The sequence below is a fragment of the Stegodyphus dumicola genome, chromosome 9 (assembly GCF_044657685.1).
Source record: "Stegodyphus dumicola isolate Sdum_Otavi_A_Nest chromosome 9, ASM4465768v1".
NCBI lineage: Eukaryota > Metazoa > Arthropoda > Arachnida > Araneae > Eresidae > Stegodyphus > Stegodyphus dumicola.
This window is the reverse complement of record NC_140776.1, coordinates 138,168,088-138,188,140: the sequence shown is the minus strand read 5'-3', so window position 1 is coordinate 138,188,140 and position 20,053 is coordinate 138,168,088. Positions and strand designations below refer to the sequence as shown.

The window sequence follows — 20,053 nt, the reverse complement described above, 5'->3', positions numbered from 1 at the left end:
GAGGAATGAAAGTCTTTTAATGTCTTAGCCTTATCATGACTTTTTCTTCCTAATTTGCCGGCGTTTCATTCTTTGCAGTAACAAATATAAGTGAAAAAATGAATTAAAATTTCAAAATATTTTTTTTTATTTTTCTTAAAGATTTTTTAAAATTGATTCATTTGCATGCACTTTAAATGTAATTTCTGTCTGAAATTCGTATGAATACAAACTTTTAAATGATAGAAATACTTTCGCCAGTTCCACCTTTCTTTTTTAGAAATCAAATAATTGATCGTTGTCAGTTAAAAGCCAATAAGCTACTTATGATGACGTTTCTAACAATGTGCTGACATAAAACACGAAAGTTGTTTCCCATAATTATCAATACCTAAGAGCAGCTCTGAAGCAAAAACAGGAAATCGTATTGTGTACCAGATTAGGATTAATCCATAAGTATATATTAGTCCTTTGGGAATTAGAATTGCTGCATGAAATCTTTTTTTTTTTTTTTTTTTTTTCTTTGCCCTGCAGAAAATTTATGTCAGAGTCAGCTTTTTTTTTATCCACCCGGGATCAAGTTTAAGGAATAAAAATATCTTGAAAATAACTGATGTTTCATTCTGTTTACATAACTTAAAAAATCCGTATTGTAGTTTTAAAAACTACATCGTATTTGTTCTAATAAATTCTAATTCTTCGAAATAAAACTTTAAAAAAAGCTGAAAATTTGTTGTCGAAATAAATATATTTGAATTAATTAATTTATTATTATTATTTTTGTACCTTACAGCATGGTCTCCAACCGGCGACCTGCATGCAGCATACGCTCCTTGAAAGCAATTTTACGTGGCTTTCGAATAAATTTCAGAAATAATTAAAAATTAAAAATGTTTCTAATTGTAAGAAAATTCAGATATTGCGAAGAAAAAAGATCTACTGTCAGACATATGCGTTTAGAATTAGATAATAACCTTCTCATGATAGCAGATCTTTTATTGTTTGTAACTTTTATTCTTTATATTTTTAAAATTATAATCAATCGTATTTCAGGTCACGAAAATAGGATACATCATTATAACAATTAGCTAGCGAAAATAATACATACGTTTATTAAATAGATTGTTTTAAGTAGTAACAATCTACATCGTAAATTCCCATTTTAACTTTTAAACCTTAATTGTTTGTAGAAAATGTGTTTAATATTTTTGTATTTGTTCTGCGCGCTAACATATCGTCTGTGAAAATCGCTGCGAGACTATCTGCTCAGTCGCAAAGTGTTACCACGGTTACCAGTTTTTTTCTTTACCGTTGTTGCTGTTAAAAATAATTAGGAAAATGGTTGTTCTAAAAGACTGAATTTGTTTTTAATTGCTTATTCATATTTATATTTATATCATCTTATATATTATTTGCTAGATTTTTTATATAGAATGAAAATACAATCAGGCAAGCGATTTTTTCAAAGTTCGGTTCCCAATTTTTAAATCTTAAATGTTGAAACAAGTTTTCGCACAATGTTGGATATAAAAGTCGGATGTGAAGTTCCGTTACAAAGATTTGAACTTTTCAAAAATTATAAAACGAATTTTCCTTTTCTTTTAAATCAATAGTGCTAAAATATTATACACATTTCATTTTATAATATTTTTTAACTACCCGCGTTTTTATAACCTGTTTTTTACCTCTCTTATGGTGTTTGTCCCTACGATGAAAATTTTTCTATCAATATAAAATATTTTCTAATAAGCTCAAATTTCGCAAACACACTCATTTTGGACGACAGTATAATCTGCTGCAGCGACACGTTTTTGGAAATTCGATTTAGATTCTTTTAATTTAATACTGGAATGATTTTTCGCACATATCTTAGGTTAACAAACTAAAACTCTCAAAATTTTACTGTTTGCATCATGGAATAGAGCAGGAAGATATCGTTTACAGGATGTTTACGTAAAATGTTTAATGCTATTTCGGACTTTTTAGTATATTTTTCGAAATCACTTGATTCTTTCAACCATTTAACGCAAAAGAATTGTTTGAAGTAAAAGAGGAATTTTTCGTTCTTGAAAAACAATTTTCAACAGTCATTGAAATTAGAAAGATGAAAATAAAATAAGGTTAAAATTTTGTTCTATAAAATAAGCTGTTATTTAAAACCTCTAATAAAATAAATAAACTTTTAATAAAACAATGAATAAAATGAAACAAAAAAGTAATTTATCATATAGTTGCATGGGAACTTGAGATTAAATTATTCGCTTTGCAAAATTCAATTACCATTTTATATCATGAATATTAAAAGCGCGTATACCCAAATAAAGAAATTTATTAATGGAGTTCGGTTGCCAAAATTAAAACCATCATCTTTATAAAATTCTCAAGAACGACTCGCGCTAGTGTTATTCGTGATATAAAATAATAGATGAATTTTACAAAGAAAATTATTCAATCTCTTGTTGTCATTAAACTATACTGTAAGTTATTTTTCTTCTTTTAGTTTAATAATTAATTTATAAGTTTTAAATAAGAGATTATTTTATAAAATACTAGCAGCTACGCGTCGAGCCTTCGTCTGTCTTTCAAGTGTCCCGGAAAAATGCCTGAAGGGAACACAAAACGTTAAATTTAAAAACTACGCAAAATTTTACTCTGCGGAACAACTTCATCAAACAAATTTTTTTTAATGTGTTACATATAACAAAATTAAAATGAAATAAGCAATAGCCCTTAACACAAATATTAATTATACTAATAAATAAATTAATCAACTTTCCGTTGCCTTCTCTCGACAAACGTCCAGTATCCAAGAGAAACATTAAATTTAAAAACTGCACAGAGTTATCGCCCTCATTTTTTTAAGTGGCAACAGTGCTGATTTTCAACAGTCAGCAGTCCAGTATACAATTGAATGAAGAACTGTTACCGAAACCACATTTATAAAAGAATGAAACTATTCAAAATGATACGATAAAATCGAAAGGATGAAATTAAAAAAAATCTGATTCGAATTTTGAAAAAATCGCTTCGAGGTGCACTGACTCTTGTCTAGATGCATCTATATACCAAATTTCGTAGCTCTGGGTCTGTTAGCTTACGCGCAGCACGAACGAAAGACATGCAGACTCTTTATTTTATTACATGTATAGATTACCTTATTTTATTTACTAATGGTAATTAATATTTGTCAGGAGCGAAAAATACCTGCCTTCCAATGGTAGAGGGATTAAAACCACTAAGCACTGGTAGTTAGATCTGAATTCAAATCTCGGAAAATGAACTAGCTGCATCATTGGTTTTATCTCTTTCACTGTGTGAATGTGAGCCAGTTTCCCTTAGAAAGTCCTCCACGAAGACATCCCTCCTCTTAGGCAGATTGCTCTTGTGCCCTTTGCTATAGTCATTTAAATAATGAAAATAACTTTTTAAGGATACTACTTTTATCAGTATTCATTGCGTAAAGACAGCGAGAAAGAACTTTTTATTACAGAAATAATTTATAATTGTTATCATCACTCAAATGATAATAACAATAATTTTAGTATGGATTATGCTTTCATGGCATCTGAATTAAAACAGATCTACAGATAACCAAAATAACCGAAAAGTAAACTCTATTATAGGTATTATGTAAAAAAGATGTTTGTATTTTGGACGGTCAGACAATAAAATAATGATAATTTTTAGTAAGAGTTAGGCTTTCATGGCACGTCGATTAAAACAACAATTAAATATCCAGAGTTCGGATAACCAATATTTTATTATGTGATAAAAAGAGAAAATGTGTATCTTTTCAGAATAGTCCTGTTTTATATTTTGAAAATTTAATTCCTATTGTGAAGCTGGCATGATCAACAAGAATCGAATACTCAAATAATTGGCCAAATTCTTAAGCCCATTTGTTTGGTGTAACGATACCCTCTCTTTTGCATTAAACCAGTGGCTTTGTAGAATCAACGAAAATCAGAAGTCAAAAACTGGAAATTCTATCTATTTCAGTACCACAAAATTCGCCCATACGTTGCATGAATAACTAAAGCAGAAGTGCTGATGCGGAAATGTCCTATCCTTTTGTAATTGCTGTTCAGCAAGAAACCATTTGGTCCAAGTGACGTATGAATGACTTAGTAATGGCAGGCATATTATCAACGTCTCAAACTTTGTTCTTGGATGGCACAAAAGCACTTCACTCTAAAACGGGCATTCTAAAAGTTCAAGGGTTGTGTTATTTCTTTGTAAGAAACAGGAATTCAAAGATGTTCCTAATTTTTGCTGTAGCCTTTTTGACAAGTAATCTTCTCTTCTCCGACACACCATTGTACTCGCACTTAAATATTTAACAATGTCCTCAGCGTCTTAAAAGATGCATTTAGTTTCATTTCGGAATGGTTGTGATGGTTGGAATTGAAAGATGATTCTCGTCTCGTGAATGGGTAAAAGGATCTTCACATGGTTATATCACACAATGAACTGAAATGAAATCATAGGCTTTTATTCTTATTTAGTGACCAGATATTTATACTGGAAGTGGAGGACATTTAACAGATAAAACGTGGAGGGTTATTCAAAAATAAAAAATGGAGAGGGCTTAACATTTAACAGAAAAAATGTGTTTTAAGTCGGATATTATAATTGAAACTTTTGATGTTATCTGTTATCTTACATTTACTATAAAAAACAACGTAACACTTAAAACAGTGAGATAAAATCATGCTTTGGGATATGTGAACTGTTTATTAATCCTTTCTTCCTTAGGATGTCCCTACTTGGTTTTCTAGGAAAGCAAGAGTAATAGAGTCAAAAATATTTACACACAGCGCTACAATTTAGCAGAAAAACAAGCTCCGTAAAACAAACAGTTATTTTTTATGCATCTAATTAGCACCATGCAGGCTGTTATTCTATATCCTCACCTCCGCGTCGAATCATTTTTGCGGTGTATCACTTTTCAAACAAAAGTCGATCATGATGAGGTGACATGATAATTTTGAAATGAATGATTATGCTTAAAATAGATGCTGAAACACAAAATAGTAGAATCTTGCAGTCATTTCAGATTATAATATTAAATATCTTGAATCTTGCAGTCACGGCAATAGTCCTTTAAATTCCTAATTTAAAAAAAATACTATCCCCTTCAAAATGTATCTGGATTTTCCTTGTAGTGGCCGCAGTGCGAAAACTCTTGCTCATCCACTGTGCAAGATTAAAACAAAGTGCTCTGAGATTATAAATATTCCAGCCACGATATACGCACTCTCTTTTGCTACCTACGCTTGCTCGGTAAAAGACATTGTCTGGATGCTTCCATTCATTGTTAAAAATCTAATATGTCATAGTAGCATTATAACAACTCAATAGGGGCAGTTTGCACCTACATTTAAAACTGTAGGAGCAAACTGCTCCTATTGAGCTGTTATAAGTCCTGTGTCTGAATAGAGTAACCAGAAAGTAATAAAAAGATTGTTCGGATTATCAAGTGAGTTATGATTCTTCCAAAGTTCTAACTGGTAAGACGCTACCAGTATGTCCGCCAGTAGACTGGACTTAAAAGCTTAAAAATAATAATGAATAGCAATTTTTGAAATGTTTTCTTTTTTATTCATTTATTTTGTGGGGTTACTAATAATATTTTTTACTAACCAATCATTATATCTTATTCCGTTCATTTGTGCTTTTGCAGCTGCCGATGATGGTTCGGTAAAATCATCGAAACTAGTCCTGTGGAAATTTGAAAATATAACGCTGACTTTTGTTGTTTGACTTCTAAATTAATATTTGTTCGGTGTGTTATTGTATCTTAGTTATTTTGTGTTTTGATCTTTGCTGCCACTTCTCGTTTCCATTTCCCTACAATGAGGTCCATATTGAAAGGAAGGTTTCAGGAGTTTAATTCAGAGCGGGTTCTCGAAGCCACGTTGCTATGTTAGCTAGCTACGATAAGATTGTATTGTTCGGTTTTGCATTATAATTGCTGATATTTAAATTGTTACGCCATTAAGAAGTTTTGAACCTGCTTCACGCTAAATCCTTTGTGCAGCCCTTGGTTACCAGACTAGATTTATTGAAAATTTGAATTTACTATTTCTTTAAGCTACATTGTCACGAGTGGTTGGCTGAATTGTAAGCACCAGTTGTGCATCTATGTTCAAAGTTCCGATTTAATAAAAAGGGTTTGTTTAAACCTTCTCAAGTCTCTGCCGTTAACTTCAGATATAGCGATAATTCAAGCCCAGTCTGTTAGGAATTTGTACATAGCTTATGCTACCAAATCAAGTCAAACTTTATAGTTCCATATCACTATCTTACAGTTATATATATATATATATACTGTTAATTTAATAAGATTCTTTGACATTTTTCATGAATTTTGCATTAAAATATCAGTTTAATTTATGCTAAAATATTTTCATAAAAGTTTAAGCAAATCTTTTATATCAGAAGCTAAAAACAAGCAAATTTGTGAAGGAAACTAGATAAATTTCTTACAGAAGAAATTCTTTAAAAAATGTGTTCTAATACTAAAAGTTTCAATAAATCTCTTCGGAAATGCAATGTTGACTTTGATCTTAGTTATGATTTCCTGCTGTATGAGGTGGATAATGGCACTAACGATTTCTAGTAGTATTTATCTACAAATATTTTTTCAGTTTTTGCTTGCAGTCCAAAAACATCATCAGAATCCCAGTGCTTTTTATTTAGTTTTTTTATCTCATATTCTGCCAGCAAGTCATAGTTGTTTAGCATTAAAATCTGAAGAGTTTTTAAGGCATGGTACTTTACATTGGGATTCTTGTGAGACAGCAGTTGCAACAGTGCATCTTTGCCCCGCAAATGTTCTACTACTTTCTTGCCTCTGCCATAATGTGTCATATATTCTCCTAAATCGTGGCTTGCCACACATAGGATGACGCTATCTTGACTGGTCTCTAGTAGAGAGATAAGTATCTTGAGAATTTCATACCTTTTCTCGTTCAATCTTTCTGCGTTTTTCTCCCAGAAGTGCTTGCTAGTATGCACTACACTCCACTCAAGTTGTCCAGATTTCACTTCTAAGTAATATTCATCAAAAGAGGTCAGATCTTGCAGATATTTAATCAAGATTTTTTTCAAGATCTGAAATATACAATAATTTTACAAGTTTAAAGATCTAAAAGGGGTGAAAAAGACAGTATTTAAAACAGTTGCGATTTTCTAGATAACAGAATAGAACTATCTACCCCTATTTATATGATGATGTTTTGAAATTATTATAATTTCTTTATTTGCTTACTCATTTTTCAAAGGTGTTATTGTTATACATTCCAGTTTTGTAATACTGTTTTTTACGATTTTAAAACTTTATTTAAATTTTAACGTTGTCAACACATTTGTTAAAATAACTGGTATGTCTATTGGTACTACACTGAAGTGCCACTGAATTAAGGATAGACATGGCTATGCAAATTTTATAGCGCTGCGTCTCATCTGTGCTCACGTGAGAAAGTCGTGGTAAATGCACATATAGCTAGTACTATAGTTGTTGTTAATCAGCCTTTCCAATTACCAGTATGGGTAAAACTTCTGATTTAGACAAGTTCGATAGCGGACAGATGGTAGGCACTCGACGTATGGACCATTGAATTTCCAAAATCCTCAGCTGGCTAGAATTTTCAAGGTCGACAGAGTCAAGCGTATACCGAGAATACACGGATGTTGGGAAAAAGAACTAGCGATTGGGCGAATTGCAAAGGACACAAGCGTGGTGTGAGATGACACAGCCGTACTGTACATGGTCAATGAATCCAAACATTATCTCGAATTACCACCCAGCTGAATCAGGGCAACAGTCGTATAGTCAGTAAAACGGATCGTGCAACGCTCGCTTCACCATACGGGCTTCGGAAGCCGTAGCTCGACGAGAGTACTTTTGCTGAATGCACGCCATCGAGCTGCACTTCTTGCCTGAGCAAGAGAATATAGAGAATAGACTCTGCTGGACTTGAAATGAGAAGCAAAAAGTGATGAGCCTCAATTCCGACTAATTAATACCGATGGGAGGCTAAGAATATGGCGTTAGACTCATAAAGCCATGAATCCTGTACGGCAGATTTGAACTGTACAAGGCCAGGTGGCATCATGGTCTGGAGTGTTTTCCTTTGGCAGTGTTTGGGCCTCAATATGATTCGGTATGTAGAGTTGCTGGGTGATCATCTCCATCCATTTATGTTGTCCGGTCATTCACACGGAAATGGAGTATCCCAGCTCTCACAGGTCTCGGTTGGCTATTGTCTGTTTGGATGAGCGTTCTTCTGACTTCTCTGAGATAAACTGGCTAATTAAAAGCTCTGACTTAAATTCTAGGGAGAATCTTTCGGAAGTTTTGGAGAAAGGTTTAAAACTTCATCACACAACACTATCGACTCTTCCTAAATTATAGACAGCTCCATCATATGTTTGGCAAGCCATTCCCGTAGAATGCTTCCAGAAACTTATTGAATCTATGCTTCGTCATTTGACAGCCATTATAAAGGCCAGAGGAGGCCCAGCTCGTTATTGACTAGCTATCCCTAATTGAGTTGCACTTCAGTGTATAAGGTTTTTTAGAATATTGCTGACCTATACTAAAAATTATTCACCACACTGTGGTTTGCGGAACATTGTTAAATAATTTCAAAACGTTTTGCGGAACATTTTTAGCGTTATGGCTTGTGACATATTGGTTTGAACGCATTAAACTGTAAAAAAAAAAATTGTCATTTTCAGTTCATTCAAATTTGACTGTATTCCCAGGCCAGCATATCCATATGTTTGGGAAACGGTCATATAAATCAGTGGTTCCCAACGGGTTGACATCGACTCCCTCGGGATTAAAGAAATTTTAAAGGTGTCAGTGAGGACGAGCATTCGATTAGGGTTCGATAACCGACTTTGCACTGGCAATTGATAGGCATAATGATCTCATTTACTACGAAACATTATTAATATTGTAAAACTGATAACTGATTGTTTATTGATATTAAGCTACTATATCATGCAGTAAGAAGTTCTAACGGAACGAAAGAACACAAGAAAACACAACCAAAAAAATATAAAGACTGCAAACGTTTTCAGGAGATATATTGTTATACACAAGCTACTTGCAGAATTTTAAAGATTTTAATGTTCTCTTCCAAGACATACAGAATTTAATTATGCTAGCATGGCTCATAGAACCGCTGAACTGCGATATATTTTATCTTGGTGTTGTGACGCAAGAACTGCTTCGAAGGAAGATATTCAAATATAAATCTTATTCAAAGCACATGCGTATAATAGGTTTTGGAATTTCAAAGTCATCCGAGAATTTTGAGTTAAAGCAACTTTCCTGTCTCTCTTCTTTTTACCAGTTCTGTGAGGTCGGTAGGGAAAATAACCGACTCCGATTCCTGAAATTTTAAAGACTCCGACTCTGACTCCCTCATATATATATATAAACATATAACATACGGATTACAGCTTATTTTTTAATATAAAAGAAGTAATAGACGTTATAAAAAATTGATGGCATAGCAAATTATTTATATTAATTAGCATTTTTTATGAAATGAAAAAGCTGGCATTAGTTATTTCTAAGAAACAGTATAGCTTCGGCAAGATCTTCTTTGTTGGAGCGCCATAGATCCAATTTGATAAACTTCAGAGATGAGAACTTTCCACACTAACTTGAGTAGGAGGAAGAGCTGTTACCGTTAGGGTTAACGTCTTTTAACTTTTCAAGATAGATTTTTATAAGTTCTAAAAGAGGTGTCTTGCAAACGCAATCACATTTCTCTATTTCTTCAAAGGTCGTGTAGAAATCTTGTTTGTATTTTTTTCATTTTTATATCTAAAGGCTCTTGGTTCTTTATTTTCATTCGCTTTGCCTTAGCCTTTTCAATATTATCCGAATATTTCTCAAAATCTAATTAAACATTGGAATCCAATTGCTCTGAGAATAATTTCATTCTTAATGAAAGTTCATAGATGGCTTTCTTTGCCTTTTTAATTTGTTCGTCATCCAACAAAATTCGGTGTTTTGTACCTACCCAGCAAGATCTCATTGTCTAGGAAACTAGTTTCTCTTTTCTTCATTGAAGAAATGATTCCTTCTGCAACAAACTCTCCATTTCTGAAAGAACAAACGTCCCATTTTTCCATTCTCGCCTCTTGTTAATTCTTCAGACTGTAGATTTTTTGTGGCTATATACGGTGTAGGAAGAAGAGTTTCCAATTCTGCAAGATCATTCCACAGTCTTTCTGTTAGTGAAACATTAGGGTTATCTACATCTTCTAAAAAAGTTGCTTTATCAATAATTGCTCCTTTTCCTACTTGGTTCCTAAGAATGGCATCAATTTTGGGAGTTCTTTGCAGCTCTTGCTGCTTACCTAAATTTACCAATGAGATTTGTAACTAAATGAATCAGTTTAATAATGGAAAATACCACATCCATAATCCTCCTTTATATTTATTTATTAATAATTCAATAAAATAGAAAATAACTATTTATTAATGTGCCTGTATATACTCCATGAATAAAAATAATAACTCAGTTTGTCATTAAATTGTTTTTCAATTCACTTTAATTTCATTTCAAACTCAAACTGTCTAACAAAAACTTGAGTCGGAGTCGACGTGTTTTTAACGACTCCAGCTCCGACTCTTCTTACCCAAAAATCTGCCTAACTCCGATTCCGACTCTATGACTCTTAACTCCACAGCCCTGCCTTTTACCCGCGCTGTTCATTCCAGATTGTAAATAGTTAGATAGCGCGCGTGTATTCAAATTAAGAGAGAAAGAAGTGCTGTTTAAGCAAAAGCTTCGCAAGTTGATTTTATAGAGTGTTTTACCTGCATGACTAAATAGCGATTAAATTCTGTGGCGTTGAGTGCTTCTAGCCATTAATCTTGTTTTGCCATCTTCTACGAGCCATAGCCTTCTTACGCGTTTACTTTATGCAGTGAGCCGTTAGGCTAGTCTAAATTATATTTTATTTTAAGTTCAAAAGTACTTGTTTAAATTAAGCCAGAAGTGTTGACTTATGTAAACCCAAGTGAAGCAACTGTTGCTCCTTTGTAATCAAATAAAATGACTATTTATGCCCTTCTTCTGTCTACAGATAAAGACACGATGATAATTCCTCTACAGTCTTTTTAGAGCTCGTGAGTTTTAGTTAGCAAAATATACAAGACTCTATAAGTTTATTAAAGAATACAAGAAATAGGATGAATATTTTTGAACGAGGTGATCTTAATAATTAAATTCAGCAATTTTAAGGAAAATATTAAAAAATGGCAACAATACATCAAGTGGAGCCATCGCAATTAAAATTGAACTTTGATGCAATTAGAAGCTATGATTTGGTTTCTGAAAATTTGTTTGTACTAATAAAATTATAGATCATAATAATTCAAAAAATACACTGCTCAAAACAATTAAAGGATATTGTAAGTTTTATATAAAATAAAGATATAAGCGAAATGTTTTTGCCGAAAATGGAAGAAGAGAATCACAAATGCAAATTTTTCTGATTTTCAAACTGTGGAGTATGCTAATTTTGAGTTCGACGTGAAAAACGTCGCTTCAGCGGCAGCGAATGAAATTTGACTTTCAACTGAACAAAAGACAATGAAGACAAGGCTGATCGGCATTCAGTGACTGCTTTGTTTCGATGAGTACGATGTCTCAGCGAAGTCATTTAACCGATTTAGAAGCTTGGAGAATTGTTGGTAGGTTAGAAGGGGGCCAAACTCAAGCCGAAGTAGCGCAAGGCATTAGAGTGTCACAAAGTGTGATTTCCAGGATTTGGAACCGTTTTTTAGAAACTGGAAGAGCAGGCCGAAGACCAGGGCAAGGTCGTAGACGGGCAACAACGCCCAATGAAGATCGTTATTTAGTGTTAACGACTCGGAGACACCGAAATATGAATACTACTCTTCTCCAACAACACCTTCGCTCGGCTACTGGCACCACGGTTTCAACTCAGACTGTCCGAAACCGACTCCATGGTGTAGGTATGTATGCTCGCAGATCGATGGTATCTGTTAGATTAACATCAAGGCATCGTCGCGACCGCAGGGAGTGGGCAACAGAGCATGTGAACTGGAGGAGAAATGAATGGAGCAATGTTCTTTTTTCTGACGAGTCCCGTTTTTCTGTTCATCCTGATAATAAGTGTATTTTCATCTGGCGGGACCGTGGCAGTAGGAATAATCCTGCGTTCGTGCACGAAAGTGTCAGATTTGGCGGTGGGGGAGTGTTGCTGTATGCTGGCATCTCCACTGACGAGCGCACAGACCTCTACATCATTCGAGATGGACCTCTGACTGGTCACCGATATAGGGATGAGATCCTCAGACCTATTGTAGTCCCTTACGCTGCAGCAATCGGAGATGACTTCATTTTAATGGACGATAACTGCAGGCCACATCATGCTAACCTGGTGGAGGATTTCCTTTTCGAGGAAGGAATCGTACGAATGGAATGGCCAGCGTGTTCTCTAGACATGAATCCAATAGAGCACGTTTGGGACGCTCTAGGAAGACGAGTTGCTGGCCGCCAACCACCCCCACAAACTCTCCAAGAACTGGAAAGGGCTCTTCTGGAAGAGTGGGACAGAATACCTCAACTCGTGATTAATAGCCTCATTGACTCCATGCCTCAAAGGTGTTCAACGTTGCTGGCCGTCCGTGGAAACCATACCCCCTACTGAAAATGATTTCCTTTGAAGAAAACACCTTTTCTTATTCTTTTTTTCTCATATGCACAAATTGTGCTTTTTTCCTTTTGTACACAAATGCGCAATAAAATGCATTTTTTTCTGCCAAACATGTGTAATTTATTCTCATATAACCTACTACGTCTGTCGACCATGTATCAATCATCTAAAAAGTTTCCCAGCCACGAGATCCACCTAAAACCGCAATATCCTTTGTTTTGAGCAGTGTAATTAACCATGACTACAATAAACCTTTTTTTAAAACTTACGTTCGTATTCTTAGTTTAATTATTATCATTAAGTTATTTATGTAAAATTATTTATATTCTAATCATGCGATATGCTATATATTATAGAGAAATATACGTGGGGATTGATGAAGAAAAGGGGTCAATGCAAAAAAAGCTCCAGAATCTCAGTCGCAAAACATATTCTGAATTTGCAGAATATGTTTTGCGACGTAAACAGTCACAAAACATATTCTGCAAATGTGGCTAAAGATCCTCATTTCATATTTCATTCATTATTTTATATTTTAAGACGTACTACGATTAGATGCCCGATTGAGATTTCTGAATTGCTAGATGTTCCGCCCCAACTTTTCTGAGACTGCACCAAGTAAAAAATGAATTGGAGAAGGTCATGAAACTTGAATGAATTGTAAGAAGTATTCTACTTTTTAACGCTCAAAAAATCTTTTTTTCAGTCTAGAAGCAGTATCCAATATACCAGGAAATGTGTCCAGAATACTGAAGCTTGTACAGAGTTTTAAAATCATTAAAGAACTTCAAGAAATTTCATACGTTATAACTCTTTATTTAAAACAACTTAAGCAAATAAAGAAATGACAATCATTTAAAAGCAAAGGATGACTTTTGAGGCACCCTTATGAGCAGCCTGAACCCTGAAAGGAGGATAGTTTGGATATGGAATCGCAATCATTTTCCGAATAAACTTAACAATACATTACACGTATTAGCTGTGATTTTATCAATCATTTGTTGATTAAAGTACGATGCTATCAAAATTCAGAATTCGCAAAGTCACCTTACCTATAAGTTTGTGGAGTGAAATAACTTCAAACTATGTACAATCAAAACGTAATATTTTGCGGCGCTCAGAGCCGTTATGCTTTTTTTTGGGGGGAGGGTATTTCAAAGAATCATTATTTATGGCACGCAGAAGTATAATGTATGTAAGGTTTACTCTTATTTTTAACCAGTTATTTTATGTTTTAGTTATTTACTGTCACTTCCCCGCCAGAATGCAAAGTAGACCGGAATATTTAAGCTGAGGCTTTTAGATTCTAAGACAGAGCGTGTTTCTGTTTGTCTGCGCTCACGTTACTTTTCTCTCTAGTCTCTTGGCTTTTCATTTTTGCTGACAATATTTGAATACCTATGCCAGTTAGATTTGTCAGCCAACTTCGCGTTAAATCGATTACGCAGTCCTTGTCTACAAGCTTATTTAAATTTAATTACATTTGACTGCTATTTTAAGTTATCTCGCCATAAGTGTTGGTTGCGTATGTGAGCACCAGGTGTGCAATCCGTTCTATTTTAGTTATAATAAAGCGTTCTGTATACCTTTCTTAAATCTCAGTTGTTATTTTAGATTTAGCGGTAATTCTACGTCAGTCTACCTAAAGTTTGGATAGAGTTTACGAGAGCTAAGAAGACTCAGATCACAGTCAAATCGTTCTGGTTCATTCATTAATCATAATTCAGACAAATATAACTGTAAGCTGTGAAGAACACAGTATATAAGAAGTTTTATTCTTAAAGTTCAGCCCCAGCGGAAGCTGTGGTCCTTGCCAAAACTGCAATGATTTAGTTATCTTATTACATTTATTCTGAGCTGTAATCGCGCACATGATTTTGTTGTTGGATTTTATTCAAGTCTGTTAGGTTACATGGTAAACCCACTACTATTAACTTTTAATAGCTAAAGATAATGAAAGTACTTCACGTAGCTAACAGTTCAAGGGATCCATATGTGCTACCTCATACATAAACTAAAAAGCTTTCAAATTCTTTGCAACATTATTTTCACTGCTTCAGCTGTGACCAAACAAAAGCCTCTCACAAGATATGTTTAATTTGAACATTCTTCGTGTCAAATGTTGTGGTTTGGCCAATCTTATTTTGTAGGATAATTATGAATGTTTTCAGAACTTTTTTTTTCAGCTTCAGGCTTGCTGAACACTTTTGGTAAAAGAGGCGTCAGCAAGCGACTTTTTATACTTGCGACCAGCAATTCATTCACAAGGATTGGTCTACAGTGCCTTGCAAGTTAATTCCTTTTTAATGTGATCTCACGCAGTCGATCGGGACTCACCAACTCAGTTTATCGCTTTTGAAGGAACTTCTTAACACACAGTTGAGATGAAAAAAAAAACTTTTAAAATTTCCCGTGCAGAGATAATGTAAGTGCATAGCGACTTTCTGAGACCACTGTTATTCGTGTACCTTTAGTACATTAGATTTTTATATACTTACCTTAAAATCTTCTATGTATTCTGGGTCATTAAAAATTTTAACTCTGTGTTCTAAGACTTCAAAGTTCTTGAAGATCTTACACTGGACTAACATGAGAGCATTGTGTTTACGCACTCCTTCTTCCCGAGGTTTCTCCAACATATTTCTAAACACAGCTAGGATCATTCGAGGAATCTTTAGTATCTCTCCAGGACAGCGTTCTAGGAGCTCTACCAATATCGGAATGGTACCATAACTGAGGAAAAAATATATTGCAGTTAGGTCTTTTGGGATTTCAATAAAATAGCTGAATGGTGACATGAACTGGCATATTTGAGTTTTCAAAGAGAATAATATACGTATCAATTTGCTATTAAGAATTATTTGCTTGGACAGACGTATAATATAGCTATCATAACTCCAGCCAATCTACATGAGTGCAGTTTCAAGAAAAGTGCACTGAAATGCTTTAAAGATTGATATGTTAAGGCATATCGAATTATTATGAACTTCAAAACATCTGTCACTTTTAACGTAGTGTGCTGCGCCGAAGAAGGAACTAAAAAATGAGTGTACGTAGAGAAAGAAAAAGAAGCAGAATAGGAGCATTTGCGTACTGGGAGCAGTTGCCTTTAAACTGAAAAGAAAAGAATTTGATTTTTTTAATCATTACAAATGGTTACCTGACATTATGTCATGTAAAACAAACATCACTCATAAATGCTATAAATTCGAAACATCGAAGTTCTCAAGTACTGAAGTTAAGAGGCATATCTGAAATATGAACAAACTTTCAAGCATACAATTGTTCACAATTTGTTAACAGAAAAAGAGACATTTTGTTTAACAAATTTAGCAAATATATCACAGTTTCGGTTATGGTTTAAAGTTTCAGATGTGTATCTTAAACCCATGGTAGCAGTTAAAAAAAATTGGAAAAAAGGTTTTCAAGAAATCGTTATAACATTTTAGCATATGTGTTCATTCTTTTTGAAACGTTCAACAAATTCTGTTTGAAAATTATTTTAAAATTTAAAAAATGTATCAGTAATTAAATAAAATATAATGTCATGAGTATTCTTCCAAAATCTTGAATTTTTCTAAATAAAATTTTATTAAATACTAATGGAGTTATTCATCTATAAAGGAGTATCTATGACAGAGTCCATGAAAATAAAGAGACAGAAAAAACATTCAAAATACGAGTAGAACTCTTTATAATATTTACTGATGTCTGTCACTGATCACTTAAAATTTCAAAGAATTCGTGTAGCAAATATATCCCAAAAAGGTTAAAATATGCATTTCATATTTTGCTGCCCAAATGATGCAATTTCAAGAACTAATTTTGTTGCTTGTGTTTCATATTAATTTTCCTTTGCAATAAATTTGAAGAAGATGCTGAATTCACTGACAGGCTAAAAGTTTATAGATATTTCATTACTGAATAGCGGTACTTCAACAATAATTCGAAAATCTGTCATGAATATTATTAAAACTTTCAATGACCGGTGGTATGTATTCTAAATAAATTCATTACCTATTTATGCGCTACATTTTGAGTTAATACACCAGTCACTTCATGTTTATGTGACTAAATAAAAACCATCCCAAAACTCCTCTTTTAAATTATTAAGATTAAGACTATTATTAATATTACAATCGACTCTTTTTGTAAGGAACTCAGATATGATCCAGACAAACTTTCATTTTTAAAAGTTTTTAAATTGGGATTTCAAATGGAAGGATATCTAATGTAATCTCCATAATGATTGCTCCAAAAATACCTTGGAATTCAAGACAGTTCTTTGAATTGTGGCATGGGCCGATTAAGTCTCTTCTTATTGCCGTTAAAAATGCTCGAAATGTTTCCATTATTCTCAGGAAGATAGAAATATAAGCATATAAATAGAAATAAAACGCAAATCAAGCAAATCATTTCCGATGGAGTATTTTCGAAAACTTTTAATCCTTTTCACTCCAATAATTTTTTCAGGAAGTGTATGTGTTAAGTGTGAGACATTTTTTTTCATTCTTTAAAAGTTGATGCAAAATCGCTTTTTCAGTGATGTGTCTTCAGTTTCTAAAATAAAATGTCATGGAGACTGATAAGTAGCTGAAATTTTAAAACCTCGGTTTCTTTTCTTTATTCTTGTGATAGAAATAGCTGGATACTTTAGGGGAGCAATGGATGGTGGTCCCTTGTGGCTATGTCACCGTACTGGAGCCAAATAAGTACACAAGATTCATGATTAAACTCTCAGGAGTATGTCTGCAGTATTTCGAAAGTAGGAATAAAATAGTCTTGGAGGCTTATGATAATAACAGAAAAAGCCCATGTCGCAAGTTAGTATATGACAATAAGTTTAATTTGCATCTTTTAAAATTGGTACTGACATAAAGAAATTCTAAATAAAAGAATCTGAAAAAAATTATGCATTAATTTTTAAATACATTCTTACCGTATAAGATATTTTCCCCGCCTTCTTAGCAAGCCTTTGTGGTGTATTGGTCAGCACGCTAGGCGCGTATTCGAGAGGTCCGAGGTTCAACTCTCGGCGCACGTTTTTCACGTCTCCTGCTTCGAAATAACCTAATATCTCTACAACTGTAGATCAAGCTTCTTCAAGAAACGTTTTGAAAATTATTAATTTATTTGAAAGTAATATCAAACAGTCAAGCAAACCATTGTTTTTCGTAAAAGTGTTAATAACTCGTTCCGAGTGGCTAAACCACATGCCATTCAATCACCTCATATAGTGTTCAATATCATATACTGGATGTTAAAGCGCATATTCGGGTGAAACAGGAATTTGCAAGATGGCGGATAACAGCCGGTTCAATTATGAATAGAAGGGAAAATCTTTAATATCTTATGAAGATATGAGGAGCATGGCGGCGACATAAAGACGTTTTTTTTTTCAAACTTTGATACAAAGTGGGATTATTGCAAACAGACTGTTCATAGATTGTATCAACAGTTGGAAGCCATTGGCGCTGGGTTGGAGAAGAATCGATGGCGCCCATCAAGTGTCCCGACACTTGAAAATTGTAACACATTTCTCGTTAGGCATTCAGTGGTTCATGAAAGACAGAGCCCGCTCACATACTGCAAATGTTGTTATTTATTTCCTGTACGAGAGTTATGATGTGCGCACAATTTTGTAAGGATCTTATTTTATTCTAACCAATTATTTTTGGTTTTCCTTTCCTTTCTCTCCCGATTTCAGTTTCCTGCCGGAATAAAAATTTTAAATGACGTAGTATACTAATCTAAACGTGTTTCAGAAGCAGTATGTAAGCTGCGTTTCAAGAATTCGAGAGTTGTAGTCGGACTTAAGTTCGAGTTCATGCTGCGTGTTTGAATTTAGCTCTGAAGTCGGTGTTAGACACCTGTCAGTTTATACTGATGTTTCTAGGCTCGGCTTTGCTGTGTGTAGCCGATTTAGCCTTTAGTTTGTGTGCATTTCACATTTTTATTTTCTGTTAATATAGTTAGCCATAAGTAGTGGTGAATAGTGAGCACCAAGTGCGTGCATCTGTGTTAATTTAGTTTAAAGAAAAAATTATATGAAGCCTTCTGCAGTATTTATTCTTCAAAGGCATAACGAGTATTCACTATTTCGTCTTCTACGTAGAGTCTGCGTTTTATGCTACTAAAGAGAGATTGACGCTATAATGCCACATCACTTTCCTAAACATTAGAAAGGGAAGACGCAGTGGCCTTCGCAGAACCAGAATATTAATCCGTCCGAACATGAAACCAGAAATTTCTTGCCCTCCAGCGATTAAGCAGTTCTTTGTTTGGTACAAAGCTTTTCCGGACCAAACCGTCGGCAGACCCAATATCATACCAAAATTATTTATTTTGACAGCCACAAACTTTTGGTAAACGTAGTATACCTTTTTAGTTTCCCTATTATTACATATATTTTAGAAACCATGTTGAGTGTGAAAACATTTAATCACTGGACTGTTATTTCAGACTTTAGTAAAACTTAAGCAGCTCTCTAAATGCGCAATAAAATCACCCTCATCTTTCCTGATTTTGCGGTGATTGCGACATGTACGATTCTGAGAAAAAACTCTCACATTTCTTAAAAGGTTCTTAAAAGCCTTTTATGGCTTTAAATTAAAGGCCTTAAAAGGCCTTTCGATGACTTTTATGGCCTTTTATGGCCTTAAAAGCTTTAAAATGCTCTCGCAGTCGTGTGAAATTCAAAAGTCTGCGATAACTTTATAATTATGATGCATCGATATATAACATTCCTCCTGAATGCTTATTCCAATATTTTCTTTTCGACCCTTTTTTGCGTTTACGAAGTGTTATACCATTAAGAAAGTTTCCTGAAAGATTATCAAAACCGGGCGTGTGGATACAAAAATGTTAGTGTTGTAGCCATTGGTTTTGGAATTTGGACGTCGGGTGCTATCTGTAATTATTATTGTCAGTTAGTTCCTCTTTGTCTCTGCAGTTCGGTGTTAGTAACGATATTCGACAAAAAAAAAGGCTCCTGTAAAGGCCGCTGTCATTAACTGCTCTGCTTCATGACTGCCGAATTTACAGCTCGGGACCACACGACGCTGAAGCTCATCGTTCCATTAGCTGTATGCTTAAACCGATCATGCAAAAAATAGCTGTCTAGACGCGATATATAGAGTGCTTCAGCACAGCGGTTACACATACTTTCAGGAGAGATAGAATACACCTAGACCATAGAAAATCACATAACAATGCATGGTCGAAAATGCTTTCCTGGCGCGATAGTAACAGCACAAAACACAAGCAAGAAAGGACACGAACAAAGCGATAAAACATGTTTATTATGCTTAGTAGAGTAGAAACCAAGAAACAAAAACAGACAACGATTGTTATCAAA

General features: G+C 34.1%; 1 protein-coding gene across 1 annotated transcript; it reads right to left on the bottom strand.

Annotated features, from left to right (window-relative positions):
- Positions 1-6,399: 6,399 nt before the first annotated feature.
- LOC146995494 (V-type proton ATPase subunit H-like) lies at positions 6,400-15,411 on the bottom strand. The gene is made up of 2 exons (XM_085824548.1): positions 15,195-15,411; positions 6,400-7,095 (listed from the first exon to the last, which is right to left on the bottom strand). The coding sequence occupies exons 1-2, from the start codon at positions 15,357-15,359 to the stop codon at positions 6,598-6,600; spliced, it is 663 nt and encodes a 220-aa protein (XP_085680674.1). The 5' UTR covers positions 15,360-15,411; the 3' UTR covers positions 6,400-6,597.
- Positions 15,412-20,053: the final 4,642 nt, after the last annotated feature.

Bases quoted from the DNA above. Each gene is read 5' to 3' on its own strand.
- LOC146995494 (XM_085824548.1), bottom strand. From the start codon at position 15,359: ATGATCCTAGCTGTGTTTAGAAATATGTTGGAGAAACCTCGGGAAGAA. The intron at 7,096-15,194 runs GTAAGTATATAA...TGTATATTTCAG, and splicing joins AATACATAGAAGATTTTAAG to ATCTTGAAAAAAATCTTGAT.